Genomic DNA, 20,407 nt, shown 5'->3' with positions numbered 1-20,407 from the left:
TGAAGGCTGTTCAGTGAAGATGGCTCAAATTCTTGCGTGAATGCTTCACAAGCTGGGGAAGATCTTGCTAGGTGTAAACTCAGTCACTGAATCTCTCCTCGTCCTCAAGAACGTCGCTCTGTCACCGCCGCAAGCCAATTATTTGTCAGGTATGTGTTCCAAATTGTGTTGAAGTGCTTGTATAATTTTTTGAAATGAAACACTTTTTTTCCAGTTCTTCTTTGAAGTTTTCTTTGACTCCTTTTTTTGGAAGTTTTTATACCTAACTTTTCTAAGTCAAAATTTAGCGAAAATTTAAGAACTCCCATTCCATTGTTTCAGTCTAAATGTTTGCACACTCTTCTGCAAACATAAACCCTTTAAACCCAAGAGTGACCAGTATCTAATTTCTCCTCACAATATCATCCCTGAATCACACATCAGGGTCAGGAGAATAAAGGAAATGGTCACCAACTGAAAAAGCTCCTGATTGTTATACAAATTCTCCCTGCCAACACCACAGGAAATGTATCGAGACAAGCAATTAAGCAATTTCATAGCAACGGCATAACACCAGTTAACCTCCAATAATGAAGTTTCATACTTGGTCTTTCAATCGTAAAACCTATTTCCAATTTATCCACGGTAACATTATTTATTGTTAAAAGACTAGTGTAGTGTTTTGCAAGGATTTCCAGCCCTTCTGTCTGCCGACTCATGCTTCTATCTCGCGTTCAGACTTACCTATTTCATCAGACAACCGTCAGAATCTGTTTGGTGTATTGGACATGTATGGTTTTTTAACTGATAGTTTAATTCGAGAGAGAAATTTTTCGGGACTAGTTAAAGTACTAACTACCTATAACCGCAAAAAAAAAATTACTAAAAGACTAATTCCAATTATTTGTACCTAGGACGGAATGGAAGATTTTTGAAACTCCACAGGGAAAGTCAGAATCGACACTGAGCCAGGAATTAAGACTGACACTTGGAGACCACAGAGCACGATCTTCCTTTAAAATTAAAGGAGAGACAAAAAAGCTTGTTGATGGAATCTTTACATTGTACTCGTACTCCTACTATCGTTTCTCTGTTTGAACCTCAGCCTTTCTTAAGGGGGGTTCACTTCCCGTATGGTCTGTTGATCATTCAACCGACAAATCTGATTCAAATCGTTTTTAACAGTCCTTCAACAACTGAAATGTTTTCCAAGTTACCTTTCAGCTATGAGATTGTGTTTAAACTATTGAACTCCATGATGGTTTAATTATTAGATAACAAAAAAAAAAAAAAATGAGAGATGAAATATTATTAATTTTTTTTTAATTAGGTACTAAATGGCTTGACAATCACTTAAAGAACATTTAACACTTCTAAAAACATCCTCACTTGGGTTACACTTTTCTAATACTTTTTCCTTTCATTTTTGTTCAAGCTCCAACAAAATTAACTTAAGTCATACATTAACAGCAAATGTGAGTAAATAAATGAGGCAGATGAACATGCATTATCTGACCTGTGCACTTAATACATATGTGCGGTGGAGTAAATACGATTAGTGGCTTAGCATTGTCATAACAAAGAAGCCACCTAGTAAATAATACACTAGGACTTAAGTCAATAAATAATAAGTAAGACATGCAACTGGATGCTGAGTTAATTGTTAAGTCATGTTTGTAAGTACTTGTAAACTTAATAATATTGGAATAAGATAAGTTGCGGAAACTTCTGACAACACGGGCGGCGCAATATAACCGTAAGCATGCTTCAATGAGATCTTATTCCGCATACCAAATGCCCTCCCTTTCGGACACCCTGGACGATCAAACAGTGCCGAACAAACATCACGAGTGCGAGTTAGTTACTTTGAATTTTTTTCGATCATTTTTTCTGAAAATGTTCTTGGTTAAGTAAATGAACTATTTCCATGACACAACAGTATGTAATCTTTCTACTTCTATTGCAATAATTAGAACTAAAAGGACTTGATAAGTCAGTGCTACCCGTTACAAACGTGTGTCCAGCACCATATCATCTTCTTCGTCTTGCTCTGTTGAATAAAAGTAACCAATTATCAAGACATTTCAGTTATACATTGTTACCTTAAAAAAGAAATAACAATAAGTTTTGGAATAACGAAGAAGTTTTTCTTCCACCCAACGTGATGAACGAAAAAGTAATTCCCCCAAAACTTTAGAAATTAGCGGAAACGGAGGCCGGGTAAAACATACCTTCGTCCATAGTCTGCTGGTGTCGTGGTGATTCATCTTCCATAGACTCTTCACCCCGATGTCGGGAGTCCTCGTTATCTCGTTTTGACTGCTGTTTTTTGTCCTGCAGTTGAACTTGATTTACTTCCTCAGACACTCCTCTCGGTTTCTCGTGTTCAATTTCTACCTGTTTTGGACCTTTGTGGTCCTTTTCTCGCCATTCTTGATTAGAATCAACTTGCCGATTTTCGGTTTCTTCATGTTTCTCTTCTTGCTCTTGTTCATCTTGCTCATTTTCTTCTTGTTGCTGTTCACTTTCTTTTTTATTTCTTTTCGACTTCTCGTCTTTTTTAGAACCAACCTCTAGCCCATGGTCGACTTTCAGTTCTTTTTCCTCTTCTTTCCAAGTGCGCTGCTGTTTGGATTCTTGGCCTTCCCCTTTTGGCTTTTCTTCAACAGTTTCATCTTGCTCACGCTCAGGTTTTTCATGTTCTTCTTTCAGCTCTTGGTCTACTGGCTGCTGTTTACTAACTTCTTTGTTTCCCTTTAAATGACCAGGTCCAACTTCCAGCTTTGTGCTAGGTTCTTTGTGCTCATCGTTTGGTGCTTCGTCTCGTTTTGATTCAACTTGCTCCTGTTTACTGGTTTTGTTTTGGCCTTGATTTGGTTCTTCGTCTTCTCTTTCAACTTGCTGCTGTTCAGTAAGTTCGTCTTGGCCTTGTTTTGGTTCTTCGTCTTGTTCTCGTTCAGCTTGCTGCTGTTCGGTAGGTTCGTCTTGGCCTTGTTTTGGTTCTTCGTCTTCTTCTTTTTTAACTTGCTGCTGTCCAGTAAGTTCGTCTTGGCCTTGTTTTGGTTCTTCGTCTTGTTCAGGCTCAACTTGCTGGGGTTCAGTGGGTTCATCGTTTTCTTCGCCTGATCCTGCATGTTGTTCCCTCTCTACCCGTTCTTCCTGCAACTCGTCCTCACTATCAACAGCGCTCCCCATTTCTTCTAGATTTTGTACTGTGTTCGATAAAGAAAACACAAAAAGGGAATAAGATTACAAAGTGCTCTCTCTCGTGGCTTTAGTTCGCTAGATCGCCAGATTTGTTGAATAAGCCACGTTGCGCGTTTTGCATTTGGTAACCGTATCGTGTAACTTCTCCATCCCTAGTCATTTGCGTTCCGCTTTTGCTCTTTCCGAATATCTCTTTTCTCTTTAAGGGTGAATGTTACCAATGGTCACACATTTGGTGGCAACAGCTGAAAAATAAATTTCGCCCATATTTAAAAGTTGGGTAGGTCTCAATGAGAAATAAATCACTGCATACTTCGTTTGGCTGAATATCGACTTATTCTCGAGAAAATCGATAATAGCTGAGTTCCGCCAAAATGCCGCTTTTGAATCTCAAAATTTCACACGAATCTTGGAGAGTCGCGCCACAAATTGAAAACAGTCATTTGGACTAGTGAAAAGTACGAAATCTTGAGAAACAACATTCAACATAGGTTGACAGCAATTTGAGCAATTCTTGATCGTTTACACACACAGTCTAATTGAATTTATACGATCATCTTCTAGCTAGATCAAAAATAGGTCAAAAGTAGCCCGTTACTGATTAAACTATGTGCTAAACAAAATAATCGACTGAGAATCTGGCTTTTGAAAGGCGAAATGTAGTTCTGTACGATCTCCGAAGGAATTTTTGGAGATATGATTCGGCGTGATTTGTTGACGGTGCCATCAGTTAGCAGAAAATGTACATATCCACACGCAAACACTGTTGTTTCGCATTTTACATCAAAACTACACCTTTTTCAACAGAATATCTTCTTACCCTCCCTGTTGATGTATCACAATAGAGGATTGCAATCCTGGAAAAGTTGCATCGATCGCTCTCAAAGTAGCGATATAACTTATAAGGAAGTCTCCTGATAATGATTGTTTGAAAGAACTACTCTTTGCCTTCCAAAAGCCAGATTTTCAGTCGATTACTCTGTTTATGTAGTTTTCGTATACTAGTTTTATTAATTATATTTTTTGTAAATAATCTTGAATTAATATTGTTACTAAACGAAGTGTGTATCCATGAGCTTTACTTAAATTTTTACTAGACATTTTCACGCATTTTTTTACGATTTTTAAGCAGTTTATCATAATTTTTGTATATACTTTTAGAGATTATAGTGAATAAAAGTTTTTCTTTTCCACAATGGTACATGTAACTTAATAAATAATGATGAAAAGTATTCATACTAATAAAAATTAGATTGTGTCTACAAACAATCAAGAACTTAAATTTGAGTGTTGTTTTTCAAGATTTGGTACCTTTCATCGGTCCTAGTCTTTTAAATTGGTCACGCGAGGTTCGTGTAAAATTTTGAGCTTCTAAAGCGGCATTTCGGCGGAATTCAGTTATTATCGATTTTCTCGAAGATAAATCGATATTCAGCCAAACGAAGTATGCAGTGCTTTGTTTCACTGTAAGGCCCACCTGACTTGAAAAAGTGAGCCGAATCGATTTTTCGGCTGTTGCCACATTTCGAACCTGCTCAATCTTTGGCCACATTTGCCCCTAAAAAGGACACAAGTCAACACTCTGGCCATAATACCAGTTTATAATACAAGCCAGGAAAGATTAATCACAGGAGCAGCGAGAGCGTTTTAAAATAAAGAGCCACAAGCAGAAAGATAATTAGAAGCCAGCAAGCTTATTAACTAGAATCTTTGGTTCATATCAAGGTCTTTACAACACTAGCAGACAAGATAAGTATATAATCGTGGCTCACCACTATGCAATACAACAACTTCAAACTTAAAAGGAGTGAGGAGAAAAATGACTCATTAGATTCGCCCCAAATAGCAGTAGGTACGAACCTAAATAAATAAGGAATAAAACCTCCCCTTATGAGGCCGATTTGTTCAAAGCCTACAGAAAAAACGGCGTACGTTTTGGTTTGTTTTGACACGCGCGGAAGTAAATATGGCGGTCAGCCGCTCTAGTCCCGAGTTCTCTTTGACAAAATTACAAACAAACATTTTCACAAGACAGTACATTGTTGAATTCACAATAGAAATAACGAAGCTTGTACACTCACTGAAAATTAGTCAATAATAACCCGCTAGGAGCCTGTAATGGCATTTTCTTTGTTAGCTGTCCTCAAGCTCTACTAAGCAAACTTAGCGAAGCTAGCGCTTCCAGTGGTGGTATGTGACGTCATATTGACAGTGATCATTTGACGGCGGCTTATACCAGAGAGCGATAGAGCCACCCCCTCCCTCCTTGATGATGTAGATAATTACACAAAATATCATTATAAACTCACACCTCATTTACTGGGTGTAATGTAAAGAATTGTACCTGGTGTGGAGTAAAGGCTGACATAGTGTGCTTCAGGGACGTGTCCCAACACAAGTGTCCTGCCTTTGTCAACAGGGCACTGTGGCCGTAAGATAACATCGTGAGAAGCGTTAAGACTGCTGACCACACGAATGCAAGTTTTGTAGCAGTTTGCTGCGGCACATAGAATAACATGGTCACCCCATGCGCCATCTTGCTCCATGTACGTTAAGTAATCAGCCCATGATTGATGTCCATGGACGAAGTGGAACAGAACTGTTCCATTCGGCTGTGAGAAAAGCAAAAAAAGAGATAACGAAACTTGGAGTGTAAAGTTAATGGTACAATGGACCAGGTTGAGTACGTTGGAAGGAGTCATCGTATGAGAAAATAACAGATGCTAAACAACAGTAAGAACGGATAATAACATAACAGAGTAATGATCACAAGGATCTACATTGGATGTAGCAGTCTCAACTCCTGAATTTGCCCTGCGAAACATCGAATATCTAATGTCCACCTTACCCAGAGTCAAGGTTATCCAATTAGGATTGTCCCTTCTAGGGGAGATTCAAGTGTGAAGTACTTTTAAAAAAGCCTCGGGTTGGCCGTTTTCTCCACAAGACAGAGCCCTTTCATTTTATCAAGGAGGTTTGAATTCATCCGTGACCCGGACATGGTCTATAAAAAAACACACTTGAACAACACAGCGTTTTTTTTACGAGCAATCCAGAAGTATTGAACAATTATTCTCCAAAATAAATGGTGAATAGGGGTGAGTATCTTCCGAGGCAAAGAGGCAAGTTAATTATCCACCACTTTCACCGACGCTTATGTAGAAAATAATCTACGTCTATACCAGAACACGGTGAATGGTACTTGCCAATCAATTACCAAGGAGCGCGCGGTGTGATTTATACTAAACGATGATTTCAAGGTATTTATGATCCTTATTAGGGACATTAGGGACCTTAAGAAACCACGACGGCGACGCCAAGGAAGACTTCGATTAAAAAGTGAATTTCTACTCTTAGTTAGAATTTCAAAAATGGCTGCAGGAGCTTACTGTCTCATATAGCGCCACAGCTCAACTTCCGCATGACTTATAAAGTAGCCGTTGAGTTCCAAATGCAAATTAAAATAATTTGCCGTCGCAGTTTCGGTTCGCAGACGACGCAAATTTTGGCGATTTCACGTTGCTGTTTTGCATAGGACGGCTTAGAAATGTACAAAGTTTCAAAACGCACGTGCCGAGCTACTGTTCTGCCAATTAGATCTCTTGTTTTCCACGTCCTCGTTGCCGTCGCCGTCGTGGTTTCTTAAGGTCCCTATTATCCCCTACAGAACGAGTAGTGATGTGTTGACCAGTTGGCCCACATGTGGATACAACCTTTATGGTGCTCCTAAAGTAACAGTGGTGAACACAGAGTGCAAGACATCAACTTACTAATTTAGGGTTTTTTCTGAGGTATTGGACCAATAATTGTCTTAATTCGTCATGCTTGATTTTGATTCTCATAGCAATTTCCAGTTGATCTGACAAAGCATAGAACATGCAATCTCCTGATCCTTCATTGTCGACGATTCTGAAGCCCTTGTCTGAAGCAATTTTCTTCAACTCAGTATTTAGGTCTGTCTTGTCATTGGCTTTGCTTGCATCGAGTTGCATCTGCTGAAGCTGAGCAATTAACTCAGCAGAACCTAAGTGAACAAACGGATGGATGTACAGAGGATAAATACCACCATGCTCATGATTTAAGGGGGCCAAAACAGAAGAATTCTACGTTACAAATACTTTTTCTCTAGGTTTCCACGAGTTCTTAATAATAAGTTTCTTTGATATATAGAGGAACGTTATAGAAAAGGAAGTAAAAAGTAATTCCCAGCCAACTGAGTTACTTCAGGTTGGTTTTCACGTAAATTGGGGTCAAAATGGCAAATATTACTTAAAATAACTAGATAACTCTCCGTAAACTCATCCAGATCAGAAATTCAGAGGAACGAGATTTTGTTTAGACTAGCGTTTGAACACAGCCAGGTGTCCATTTCAACACGTCTCCCTTGTTCTAAACATCATTGAGAGGCATTCTCTCTAAAAGCGGTAAAGTGCATTTCGGCAACATTCCGCTTGGTTTGCGGTTCGGTTGAAGACTTATATCTAAACAATGATCTCTTGAAGTAATTACAGCCTCCTTTTCAACGAATTGGGTATAGAGAAACCCCGCAAACAATCGTTATCAGGAGGTGTTGACTATTCTTCCGAGTTATATCACTATTGTGAGAGCGATGCAACAATTTCAGAACTGCAATACTCTATTGTGATACAGCAACATGAAGGATGAATGAATATTATGTTGAAAAAACTGTGGTGAAATGCGAAACAATCGAGTTTGCGTGTGTATGTATACATTTTCCACTAACTGACGGCACTGTCAAATCAACGTATTTCATCCAATTTTAAAATTTAATGAAATCGCACTGAAACATTTCCCCAAAAACTCCTTCGAAGATTGAAAAGAACTACACTTCACCTTCCAAAAGCCAGATTTTCAGTGGATAATTTTGTTTAGCACATAGTTAAATAACGGGTTACTCTTGATCTATTTTTAATCAAAATAGATGAAGGTCGGATAAATTCAATTAGTTTGTGTATACAAAACAATTAACAATGACTCAAATTGCTGTCAACATATGTTTTGATATTGTTTTACAAGATTTGGTACTTTTCATCGTGGCGCGACGTTCCGAGATTCGTCTAAAAAATGTTGAGCTTCTAAAGCGGCATTTGGTGGAATTCAGTTATTATCGATTTTCTCGAAAATAAATTGATATTCAGCCAAACGAAGTATGCAGTTCTTTCTTTCACTGTAAGGCCTACCTAACTTGAGAATATGAGCCGAATCGATTTTTTGGCTGTTGCCACGATATTGCGAAAGTGTGCGATTCTTGGCCACATTTGCTCTTAATACCTTATCAAAACCATTATTTCTAGAATTTTAACTGTCGAACAAACAAGTAAATTCTAAGTTGCAATGCGTCTGTTCAGTGATGATATACGGGGCGCAACGGAGTGTCTGTAATGTTCTAAGCCCATTTTTCAGTGAGCAATTTCAGAATAGACCTACGGCAATATGGAATCCATTTGTTTTTGTAATACTGAAAATAGAAATATTGTCAATGGTGACTTTGTCTATGAATATTTTCTTCTCTAGATCATACCAAGAATCAATGAAATTAGATTCAAACTTACTATACATGTACAACGGAAAATTGCAGTCATTAAAGTTTTTCAAAATATGGATGGCTGTAAACTTCAAGCTAAAGGTCAAATTTTTTTTTACACCTTCCTTAGAATATAAAAAATTGGAAAAAAACGTCAGCTGGAGCTTTTTAAGCTAGATAAATTCCTCATTGTTCTTTGATCATTCTGTTCTGTTCTTGGTTTTTGACTGCCAGATGTTGCCTTCTCAAATTTGTTGCAGTCTGTGGAGAAGTGAATTGAGTGCGTACCTTCTTCGATAACTCTCATTTCCATTCCCTGGTCTTTAGCTGGCACAAAATAATAACACAAGCGACAAAAACGTCAGCAACAAACACATTATTCACTCATGAGGTAGTCATATTTTTCAATGCGACTGAGTCTAACTAAGTGTTAACATGAAATAAACAAGCTTGTTATTAAATATAGATACCTGTCTATTTCTTATTCACTTGACTTATAAGTCAATTTGATTTATAAACACGCGGCATATCTGTTCTTAGAACTGTCTTATACGTAGCTTTATAACATGAAACAGAAAGAAAAAATGAAAGAACGGGGAATAACACTATACAGAATGACGAAAGATTAGTTAAAATTGTTAAAAGTTACCTTCAACATTTTGATTTCGGCGGAGTTTTGCTATCAGATAATCCCACAACGGTCGGAGTTTGGCATTGATGACACCACGAACCTTAATACATCGAAAAAAAAAAACAAAAAACACACAGTTGTAATCAGTACACAGTGCTTTCTCCCCACTCCCCATTTTAAACTTTCGAGCCTTTGATTTCCCCTCGAATGCGAATGAATATAGAAATGGCAAAATTAAACTTATTCGCCGAAGATATATTTTTCAACCGTTCAAATAATGACCTCGTGTACCTGTGGGGTAGAAAAGGTGTAGAGAATGGGATTGATGGCAGAGTTAACCGGCAGAACAAAGACTGCGATCCAAACTGCCAGGTCACCACGTACACGGAAGGACTTTTCCAGGAGAGACCTCACTCCAATCACCACGATAGGCAACCAGCAGACACAGTCGGTAAGAACGATGAAGAACACTCTTTTGGCGAGCGAGGCCTCCCTCCTCAGATCGGCTGCCCTCTGCTTGGCTTTCATTTTCCTCTCTCTTTCGGTTCCTTGCTTAGCCAGGCGCCGGTTTGATGCGCAGGACTTAAAGATTATCATTGAGTAGGCCACAATGACAAATAACACAAGAGAAAAGTTTAGACCAACAAACATGGCAACAGAGTACTCCCAGCCTGAGGGCTTATCAGCAGAAAGCTGCAATGGGAGACAAACGACTGATCTGCCATAAAAATGATGACCCTTCTGGCGACTACCAAAGTAATCGAAGCCTACCGTGGGAATAAACGCAATTATCCCACCAACAATCCAGATAAAGACGCACAGAAGGTGAGTAACCTTAATTGTAAGGGACTTTCCGCTGTAGGGGTACAGAATATTTTTAAGCCGGTCGGCAGAGAGCAAGCAGATGAGCATCAAGGACACCTCGCTTGACAATATGGAAAGAGAACCTGTTATCTGACATGGCAAACTTGAACGCCAATAATAGTCAAGCAAGAAATACTGCCCTGCCCAAATGGCATCCATCACACCTATAATGATTAGGTAGACACCCATCAGTCCATCAGACCAGGCCAAATTTATCAACATGATAGCCTGTATCTTGTTTTTCTCCTTTGTTTCCTTAAACACCAACCGCCACACGATCACAAACACAGCACCAACCAATGTCATAATTCCTACAACCCAGAGACAAATCCTAGGAGCTCGATCTTTGAACATCCTTTCACAACTTGCAAAGCTGTCGACATAAGCAAAGTCGCAATCCGCGTCCTCCTTCCTCAAATAGCAACACATCAGGTTGGTGTCTACAGTCCTATGGTTCATAAAAAGAATTGAAATGGATCACAAAAGTGGAAAAAAATGGGAATTTTTGATTCGTCACAATATCTGAATTTAAGACAAAGAAAGGGTGATAGTAATACTCTACATGCTGCCTTATTGTATACAGATAAATGAAATTCTTCAGTTAAACATCTCCAGACATCGGGAATATTCTACTGACTTACGTTGTTATCAAATTTTTCATGTTCGAGAAGAAACCGACGGGTAGTTCTCGCATTTGGTTGTAATGGAAGTAACTGCAATTTAAAGGAAAAGCGATTCAATTTAACACCAATATTTCATAAAGATACTGCTGTTTTAACCCTGAGTATTTTCAAGCTTTTGGGTTCTCGTCTTTCCTTTGCTCCACCCAATCCTCACTTCCCCCAAAAATTCAGCTCTTAACACTTCATGAGACTCCCTGGGATTGAAGGGAGAAGGAATGAACGGATGGGTATACCATTGTCAAAGAACAAATTTGCCTCAGTTTCGTTGATACCCAACCAGTTAGGAGCCTAAGTAATGGAAAAAATGGGCATTTTAGAAGACGAGAGAGCAAGTAACTAAGACTTCCTTTCCAACATAGTCAAACTTAACTTAATAAGAATAATCCGTTACTAAGTACGTAAAACACACTTAATATCTAGAAATATATATACATACGATATTACTGTAATCTACCTGAGAGGGGACGTTAAATTAAGAGGAAGCCCTCATTTGTTTTTCCCAAAAGTTTTCCAGTGGTCAGATGTGATTGTTTTTAGGAGTATAAAATTCGCGCGTGATTAACGGTATAAACTGCCTATCCTTATTTTTACACTCGTAGAAGTATCAATGGGTAATTCGAATAACGCAATTCTCAACTTGCATGATTCGGCCAACTGGATTACTAGTCCGTGAAGAAGGGGGGGAAGCTAATCCGAGAATTAAGCACACTGTCTCACTTGAATGTGGAATTAACTCTCGATGAAGTTTAATCACACGTAGGCCTTAAATAATAACAGTTTTTTCAAACTCACAGGAATCGAATACTTGGCGCGATATCTTTGAATTGCTCGTTGCTCACTGTGCGGATTTTGTTGAAATAAAAGCTCCTACAAATGAAAATAGAATGAAAGAGTAACTCGTAAATGACAAACACGAAAACATAAATTTAGATAAAAAGAAAAGCAGAATGAGTGACTGCGAGTGAGTACGAGTAACACCAAATGACCACGAGTGACCACGAATGATCACGAGTGACCACGAATGACCACTAGTAACCCCGGCTGGTCGTGATTGACTACGAGTTACCACGAGTAACCACAAGTGACCAAAAGTGACGAAGAGTGACCACGAGTGACCCCAAGTGGGTAAGAGTGGCCACGAGTGACCCCAGGTGGGTAAGAGTGACCACGAGTGAACACGAGTAACCCCGCGTGACCATGATTGACCACAAGTAACCAGGGCCCCGTTGTTCAAAAGACAGGTTAAACTAACCTCTGGTTAGGCCTAACCGGAGGTTAAATTTCCTAACGTGCGTTTGTTAACTCGCTGTTAACTCGCATTGTTCGAAGCGCGGTTAGAGGACAAGTTAGCTAACCTCGGGTTAAGCGCGTTTAGCCTGCGGGTAGCATCCCATAATAAACTATTCATACAATGTTGCCATCCTGCGATGGACCGGCATCCCATCTAGGGGGGAGTAGAAATGCTCCTAGTCGCTTCATGCTACAGAAACTGGAGTTAAGCACCGGTCTAATGGGCCACTAGGCTCGTTAACAGACTTTACCTTTTTTTACAATGTTGCCATGGTGAGCAAGTTGCGAGATCTGGGCGCAGTTGTTCAAAAGACAGGTTAAACTAACCTCTGGTTAGGTCTAACCGGAGGTTAAATTTCCTAACCGTGAGTTTGTTAACTCGCTGTAAAAATTGCATTGTTCGAAGCGCGGCTAGAGGACAGGTTAGCTAACCTCTGGTTAAGCGCGTTTAACCCGCGGTTAGCATCCCATAATAAACTATTCGTACAATGTTGCCATGGTGAGCAGGTTGCGAGCTCTGCAAAATGGCTTCCTTAGCTATCTCACACAAAACTCGAAAACAAAATTTTAGCGCTTCAGAAATTGCCTTTTTGACAGAAAAAGTCGAAGAAAACCTTTAGTTTAAAGCAAGTTTACCAACAGCGTCGCCAATCAGAAAGAAATGAAATGTGGAAAAAAATCGCCGATGCTGTAAACGCTGTTGGTGCGGCAATGCGGACAACAGCCGAAGTTCGCCTATAACTTGTAGAAAGCTTCCACTGGCGTTAAACCTAAGAACAATTAAAACTTGATGGAGCTGCGGTAAGGCGTGATTCCGTCGAGTGTTGCGACTGATATCATCGGCAACAAGATTGGTAATAAATGAAATAGACTCTCTTCGAAAGCGGTAACGAACACGCAGCTCTTCGTCTGTGAAATCGTCGATTTCACACAGAGTTCGGCTCTAAATCTCCTTTCTCGTCATCGCCTTTTGCGTAAATCGCAAAACAACAAGTCTGCCATTTTAATTTTTATTCCTGATTTAGCCGGAGGTTAACAATTTAACCCTGCTCGCACGGTGGGTTAAATTTAACCCATCGTTTAACCCGAGGTTAGTGTTAACCTGCCGTTGAACAACGCAACTAATCTCCGCTTAAAATTTAACCCGGGGTTAGGCCGATTTAACCCTGGGTTTAGACTTAACTCTCTTTTGAACAACCTGGCCAAGCAAAATGGCTTTCTCAGCTATCTCACGCAAAGCTCGAAAACAAAATTTTAGCACTTCAGAAATTGCCGTTTTGACGGAAAAAGTCGAAAAAAACCTTTCGCTGATACAAAGCAAGTTTACCAACAGCGTCACCAATCAGAAAAAAAATGAAATGTGGAAAAACTCGCCGATGCTGTTAAGTCTGTTAACGCTGTTGGTGTGGCAATGCGGACAACAGCCGAAGCTCGCGAGAAGTGGTGAAACTTGCAGTGGCTGGCAAAACCTGAGGGAAATTAAAATTTGATGGAGCAGTGGTAGGGCGTGATTCCGTCGAGTGTTGCGACTGATATCACCGGCAACAAGATTGGTAATAAATAAAATAGACTCTCGTCGAAAGCGGTAACGAGCACGCAGCTCTTCGTCTGTGAAATCGTCGATTTCACACAGAGTTCGGCTCTAAATCTCCTTTCTCGTCATCGCCTTTTGCGTAAATCGCAAAACAACAAGTCTGCCATTTTAATTTTTATTCCTGATTTAACCGGAGGTTAACAATTTAACCCTGCTCGCACGGTGGGTTAAATTTAACCCATCGTTTAACCCGAGGTTAGTGTTAACCCGCCGTTGAACAACGCAACTAATCTCCGCTTAAAATTTAACCCGGGGTTAGGCCGATTTAACCCTGGGTTTAGACTTAACTCTCTTTTGAACAACCTGGCCAAGCAAAATGGCTTTCTCAGCTATCTCACGCAAAGCTCGAAAACAAAATTTTAGCACTTCAGAAATTGCCGTTTTGACGGAAAAAGTCGAAAAAAACCTTTCGCTGATACAAAGCAAGTTTACCAACAGCGTCACCAATCAGAAAAAAAATGAAATGTGGAAAAACTCGCCGATGCTGTTAAGTCTGTTAACGCTGTTGGTGTGGCAATGCGGACAACAGCCGAAGCTCGCGAGAAGTGGTGAAACTTGCAGTGGCTGGCAAAACCTGAGGGAAATTAAAATTTGATGGAGCAGTGGTAGGGCGTGATTCCGTCGAGTGTTGCGACTGATATCACCGGCAACAAGATTGGTAATAAATAAAATAGACTCTCGTCGAAAGCGGTAACGAGCACGCAGCTCTTCGTTTGTGAAATCGTCGATTTCACACAGAGTTCGGCTCTAAATCTCCTTTCTCGTCATCGCCTTTTGCGTAAATCGCAAAACAACAAGTCTGCCATTTTAATTTTTATTCCTGATTTAACCGGAGGTTAACAATTTAACCCTGCTCGCACGGTGGGTTAAATTTAACCCATCGTTTAACCCGAGGTTAGTGTTAACCCGCCGTTGAACAACGCAACTAATCTCCGCTTAAAATTTAACCCGGGGTTAGGCCGATTTAACCCTGGGTTTAGACTTAACTCTCTTTTGAACAACCTGGCCAAGCAAAATGGCTTTCTCAGCTATCTCACGCAAAGCTCGAAAACAAAATTTTAGCACTTCAGAAATTGCCGTTTTGACGGAAAAAGTCGAAAAAACCTTTCGCTGATACAAAGCAAGTTTACCAACAGCGTCACCAATCAGAAAAAAAATGAAATGTGGAAAAACTCGCCGATGCTGTTAAGTCTGTTAACGCTGTTGGTGTGGCAATGCGGACAACAGCCGAAGCTCGCGAGAAGTGGTGAAACTTGCAGTGGCTGGCAAAACCTGAGGGAAATTAAAATTTGATGGAGCAGTGGTAGGGCGTGATTCCGTCGAGTGTTGCGACTGATATCACCGGCAACAAGATTGGTAATAAATAAAATAGACTCTCGTCGAAAGCGGTAACGAGCACGCAGCTCTTCGTCTGTGAAATCGTCGATTTCACGCCAAATTTCGGCTCTAAATCTCCTTTCTTGTGGTCGCCTTCTGCGTAAATCGCAAAACAACAAGTCCGCCATCTTTATTCCTGGTTTACCAGGAGTTTAACAATTTAACCCTGCTCACACGGTGGGTTAAATTTAACCAATCGTTTAACCCGAGTTTAGTGTTAACCTTCCGTTGAACAACGCAACTAACCTCCGCTTAAAATCTAACCCAGGGTTAGGCCGATTTAACCCTTGGCTTAGACTTAACTCTCTTTTGAACAACCGGGCCCAGGTGTTTAAGAGTGAGCACCAGTAACCCCGAGTGAGCGACCACGAATGACCGCTACTCTCCATGAGTGACTCCGCGTGATCAAGAGCAACTAGCTAGTATGCAGTAATCAAAGGAAGGAAGGGGTGGTGTCATCTTCCTGCTTCCCGCCACATGAATCTTTTAACCGGTTTCAATCACTCGTCACCCTTCTCCGTCAACATTTTGTCTTTGCGTTTTTCCTTTTTTGTCGTTTCGTTTTATCTTTTTCTGTCCAATATCAAGGGTTTTTTTTTTGCTATTTATGCCTCGCTTTCTTTCCATTAATTTCCGTAACTTTCTTTCTTCTGTCTTAGCATTTTAGGTGAGAACGGGCTCATTACATAACATTTTTGACGGTTGAGTAGCTCTGAGACCTGCCCTTGGAATCAAGGAGGTGATACATTCTTTGCATATGTCAGTCTCCGGAAATGGTTTGTCTAAGGTGAAATTATAGGTCTTTAGATGAAGTCACCTGATGACAAGGAAATTGTGATGTCACTCAAATTTATGACTACTTTACTTTGATGACGCGTAGTCACTCTTCGTTGTTAGTGGTCACTCGTGTTCATTCGCTGGCGATCTTGGTCACTCGTGTATACTTTTTGACACAACCTACTCAAATGACGGAGGTAAAGAACATGCCGATGAATGCGCTCTCACAAAGACCCCAGTTTTTCAGTGCTTCACTAACGTAGATTAAAAGTGATAATGAGAAACAGAGACTTACATGGACTGCATGTTAGTCAATCCTTTAAAAACTCCAGGCGGCAGGTACTGAATATTGTTTTCATAAACAGCCCTTCAACGACAAAGAAGACAGATCATGATCAGTTAAAGTACAGAAAACTCAAGAAGAAAACTTCCATTGTAGAAAAACTTTTAATGGCTTCATCGACTTTTCCATGTCTTATTACAAAATATCTTTATAATCTATGTGACACTGAAAAGTAGATTGAAAATAGACAAAAACTTCACTGCTGGGGACTAGTTAAAAAATTAGGTGAAGGCAGTCAGCGGTTGCCTTGCTTAGTCCAAGTATGAGTACGCGCTGCTTTATGTACGGGAAAGAATTGCTACATCCTTTAAGTAATTGCCTTCTTTTTCTGTCATGTGAAATCTTGTCAGTGAGATTCGAGTTAGCAGTTGTTATCCTAGATGTTACAGCAATTTGAAACTCTAGCAACGTTAGACGTGACTCAGGTAACCTCCAATGTGTCTGAGTCTAAGCCTACCAAAGCGCATTAGTTTGAGTAATTCAACGAAACCTTGAACAAAAGTGGGTGAAGGAATAGGTCTGTTCACCCTTTGTATTACGCCACAGATACAATTTACTCATAATTTAGAGAATTACTGATTCCTCAAGTAACAGGGTAGTTTTTTATGATTGTTTTTGGTTTCTTTCGCAATCGCATGTCCTCTAACAGAAAATTGAAAAGAACCAAATAATAAGACAGCAGCTGATGAACTTTAACTACAGATGATCAGATATCTTCCGTAAGATTACGAATCATTACAAGTGCGGTTAGGTATAATTTCCGTTCGCCACCTCGTTCAGCTAAATTACTGGGTTTACTTACAGGTCTTTCAATTTGGACAAGCCTTGGAACTGATCCGGTGACAGGGTTACGAGGCTGTTGTTCTCCAGGTATCTACGCGATAAATTAAATATACGACACGCTCTGTATCACTATTATATATCACCAATGAAATATCTTGTGACTCTTGTGAGCTTTCGCGCGAAAACGTGATATCTTCACAGCGTGAATATCATGTTATCTTCACACGTGAAAATATTGCCGCTACCATGGCTACATAAATTGCACCTTCTGTTGCTAAAGCGAAATGGTTTCGTTCTTTATTTCTGTTTATATAATGAATAGAATATTACATGGCCACTTGGAGATACGAAATTTATCTTCTCGTGTTTTAAAAGTTTAAAACTCGAAGAGAAATTTGAATGCCATGTACTATCCTCCATATGTTGCGCTACCTTAAAAACACGACTTCTGATAACTCTTATTTTCTGCGTCTATTTTAAAAGTTACTGCATATTTTTTCGATTAAAATCCTTAAAACAAACTTTTATTAGGTCCCACGAATAATCGGTAGACTATTTCAAAGCTTCCTTTTGATTAATGCTTATTAAACAAAACACGCACTAAACCAGTTTTATCACAGAGACGAATCACTTACAAAGTCTCTATCGCGGAGAGATTTTTGAACTTTGGCAAACGCTGAAGTTTGTTACTGGAGAGAAAGCTTAAAAAAAGAAACAAAAGAAGTTGAAAAATAAGTCAACTGCATTGGTATTTGAGACTCTCGGATAGCTTTTTATTATGTCATAGAAGGGACCTCCAATAAAACTTAACTGTTTATTTGCAAGGTAATACATCTTAACTGAGTGACCAAACCTTTTGTTCCTAATCTTGAGAATGTGAAAAAAAGGTGCCATTTGTACTTCGGCTGTTTAAATGGTCGTTTTTATATAATGATATGAATTCGCTTCTTCTTATTGGGACATCGAAACTATGAATTGAAAGTGTTGCTCATATCGCAAATCAATCTTGCGGGAGTTAAACATAACATTTTAAACCTTCCCCAATCGCTTGGCCAGAAAAAAAATTAGTTGTCCAGTAAAGTGGAGAAAAACACTGAGCGAAGCAGTCGAAATATTTTTTTTAATTCATATTTTCTTTTAACTGCTGTTAATGACCAAATCCACTAAAGTTAGCATTATATACCGGGGTGGAGAGGTGTTCCAATCTCTCTCTACCCTGTTATATAATGAAGCTAGTGAGACGTATGGGGCAATTTACCTTCATATGTGGATTGAAATAGTCCAACAATTTTAGCATTCTATTTGGAATGGCCACAATGAAACGTTTTACTGAAACCTCAACAAAAAAATGCACGGTTTCACTCGCTGTAACAAAATGCCACTTACAGCCTTTTCATCCGAGTAAGGTTGCCAAAAACATCCTCGGGAAGACGCTGAATTTTGTTGTTTGACAAATCCCTTAGAGTATATATTGAGACATATAGTAAGCTAACATTTAGGAGCATAAATTCTACTTAAAAAATGAGACAGTCCCACTCCTTAACGTATTTTATGTGCTGGACAGGAGCCAAAATCGGCTAGCTGACAGTACAATACTAGTTATTTTTTTAACAAGGCAGGAAATTAAAAAGTTTTTTTTGTGTCTCTGAAAATATCAAATATAACCAAGAATCTACAATATGCAGCAACTGGACTCAAAGGACATATTCATTCCATGTATAATGCTGAGAGACCTTCTGTAAAGACAAAAAGGGCAGGGAGACACTTCATTGTATTATGACATCTATCACTTAACCACTACTCTACTCTCAATCGGTAATTTCCAAACGAGGCTCAATTCGAAAAAGGTAGATATAAGTGATACTTTCAACTAATTTTGGACCACCAACTATGAATGTTAATATCTGACCGGTAAACCTTTTTCGAACAAAGAAAAGTCCTACTTACAGTACTTTTAGGTTGGTATTACTGCTTAGTATCCCTCGAGGCAAACTCTGCAACTGATTGTGGGACAAGTCCCTAAAAAACCGTGTTTGGAGAATGAGATGATGGCCAGTTAGGAAAAAATAAATAAACAAACAAAGATTCAGTTAAAAAACTCCATTTCCAAGGGGGATGCCTATTATCAAGTTCTTTTCCCGCTCTGTCCAACTCTGTCATTTTGATTTTATCTTGGACGACTTTTTTTCTGCCGAAACTGTTATCTGATAAAATTTAGGCAGCTGTGGTTCATTAATCAGCTGCAGTAATCGTTATGTAAATAAAAAGTATTACGCTCATACATTAGAAAAAAATACAGATGGAGATACGTCGATTGTGCAAGGAAAAGGATCATACAAACGTTACGTACAGGATAGTAACATCTCTTGAATGGAAAAAATTGTCGCTTACATTTCTTTCAAGGCTGACAAGTCAATAAAAATGTTGCGTGGTAGCTTTTCTAGCTGATTGCCGCTCAATCGCCTACATTGGAAGAACAACAAAACTCCGTTGATTTAGTAAGAATAAACTTTATAGACAAACAAGACTCTTGTCTAATGCAATTTTTATCGTGAAAAAGTTACAAGTGATTAAAAAATGTACGAAAAAACAAAAGAAAGATGATCGCAACAAATAAAATTTTGACATTGCTCGTATTTATTCTATTCAAAATACATCCAAATGACTGGCCGAAACAGAACTCAACGCATGTCAAATTCAAACTTTAACGAGACTATCGTTCAAAAGGTATTCAGCCACAAGCTTGGAGAAGTGTGTACATTGATTTTAATCCCTTGAAAAACGTTAAGAAGACCATTCGTTGTACAGCAATCAGTAAAAGTAACTTGCACTTATCTATCGGATTCTTCCTCGACTATAAAAGCTAAGCGTTTGCAAGAACTCGACTGTCGCTTTCAAACCTTAGGTACGCGTTTTGAGTGGCCGACCATGCGAGAAATTTAGCAGTTTTTAAGTGTCTTCCGTCATGGTCTCTTCTACTTGATACCTCATCATAGTTGAAGTGGCTGCATTCGTGGAGAAACTCAGTGACTTTAAGGCCGAATATGATAGTAACAATTGGTTTTCTTTCGACGCTGCCATTTTGGGCCAGCACCTGCACTGAGATTCGTGACCTTTTCCTCTCTCTAATTTACAAATAATACCGTCCCACCCCATTTGCACCATGCTGCTTATGATATTTACGCCTGACTGTTGCCTTTTAAAGCAGATTTTGACATTGAAATTTCGGTTCAGTTTGACAGTGAGGTAGAAACAACCAGATCATTGCATATTTAGTGGTCTTCGCTGGACAAACCGCTTAAAGAGGGTTACCGGATACCATTTTCCACTAACT

General features: G+C 39.3%; 1 protein-coding gene across 1 annotated transcript in view; it reads right to left on the bottom strand.

The window, feature by feature from the left end:
- Positions 1-977: 977 nt before the first annotated feature.
- The window catches only part of LOC148742697 (uncharacterized), a 68,567-nt gene continuing 49,137 nt past the window's right edge, over positions 978-20,407 (bottom strand). The window contains exons 7-19 of the mRNA XM_088758326.1: positions 19,465-19,536; positions 19,021-19,092; positions 18,460-18,531; positions 17,709-17,774; positions 17,093-17,164; positions 16,243-16,314; positions 11,702-11,776; positions 10,868-10,939; positions 9,654-10,674; positions 9,381-9,462; positions 9,020-9,058; positions 2,211-3,191; positions 978-2,029 (exon numbers count right to left, since the gene is read on the bottom strand). Of these exons, the coding sequence (XP_088614452.1) occupies positions 1,986-2,029; positions 2,211-3,191; positions 9,020-9,058; positions 9,381-9,462; positions 9,654-10,674; positions 10,868-10,939; positions 11,702-11,776; positions 16,243-16,314; positions 17,093-17,164; positions 17,709-17,774; positions 18,460-18,531; positions 19,021-19,092; positions 19,465-19,536 (2,740 nt within the window). The 3' untranslated portion in view covers positions 978-1,985. The remainder of the gene's footprint in view (positions 2,030-2,210; positions 3,192-9,019; positions 9,059-9,380; positions 9,463-9,653; positions 10,675-10,867; positions 10,940-11,701; positions 11,777-16,242; positions 16,315-17,092; positions 17,165-17,708; positions 17,775-18,459; positions 18,532-19,020; positions 19,093-19,464; positions 19,537-20,407) is intronic.

Source organism: Stylophora pistillata, chromosome 1 (genome assembly GCF_964205215.1).
Source record: "Stylophora pistillata chromosome 1, jaStyPist1.2, whole genome shotgun sequence".
In the NCBI taxonomy this organism is placed as follows: domain Eukaryota; kingdom Metazoa; phylum Cnidaria; class Anthozoa; order Scleractinia; family Pocilloporidae; genus Stylophora; species Stylophora pistillata.
This window is presented reverse-complemented; position numbering and strand designations above follow the sequence as displayed.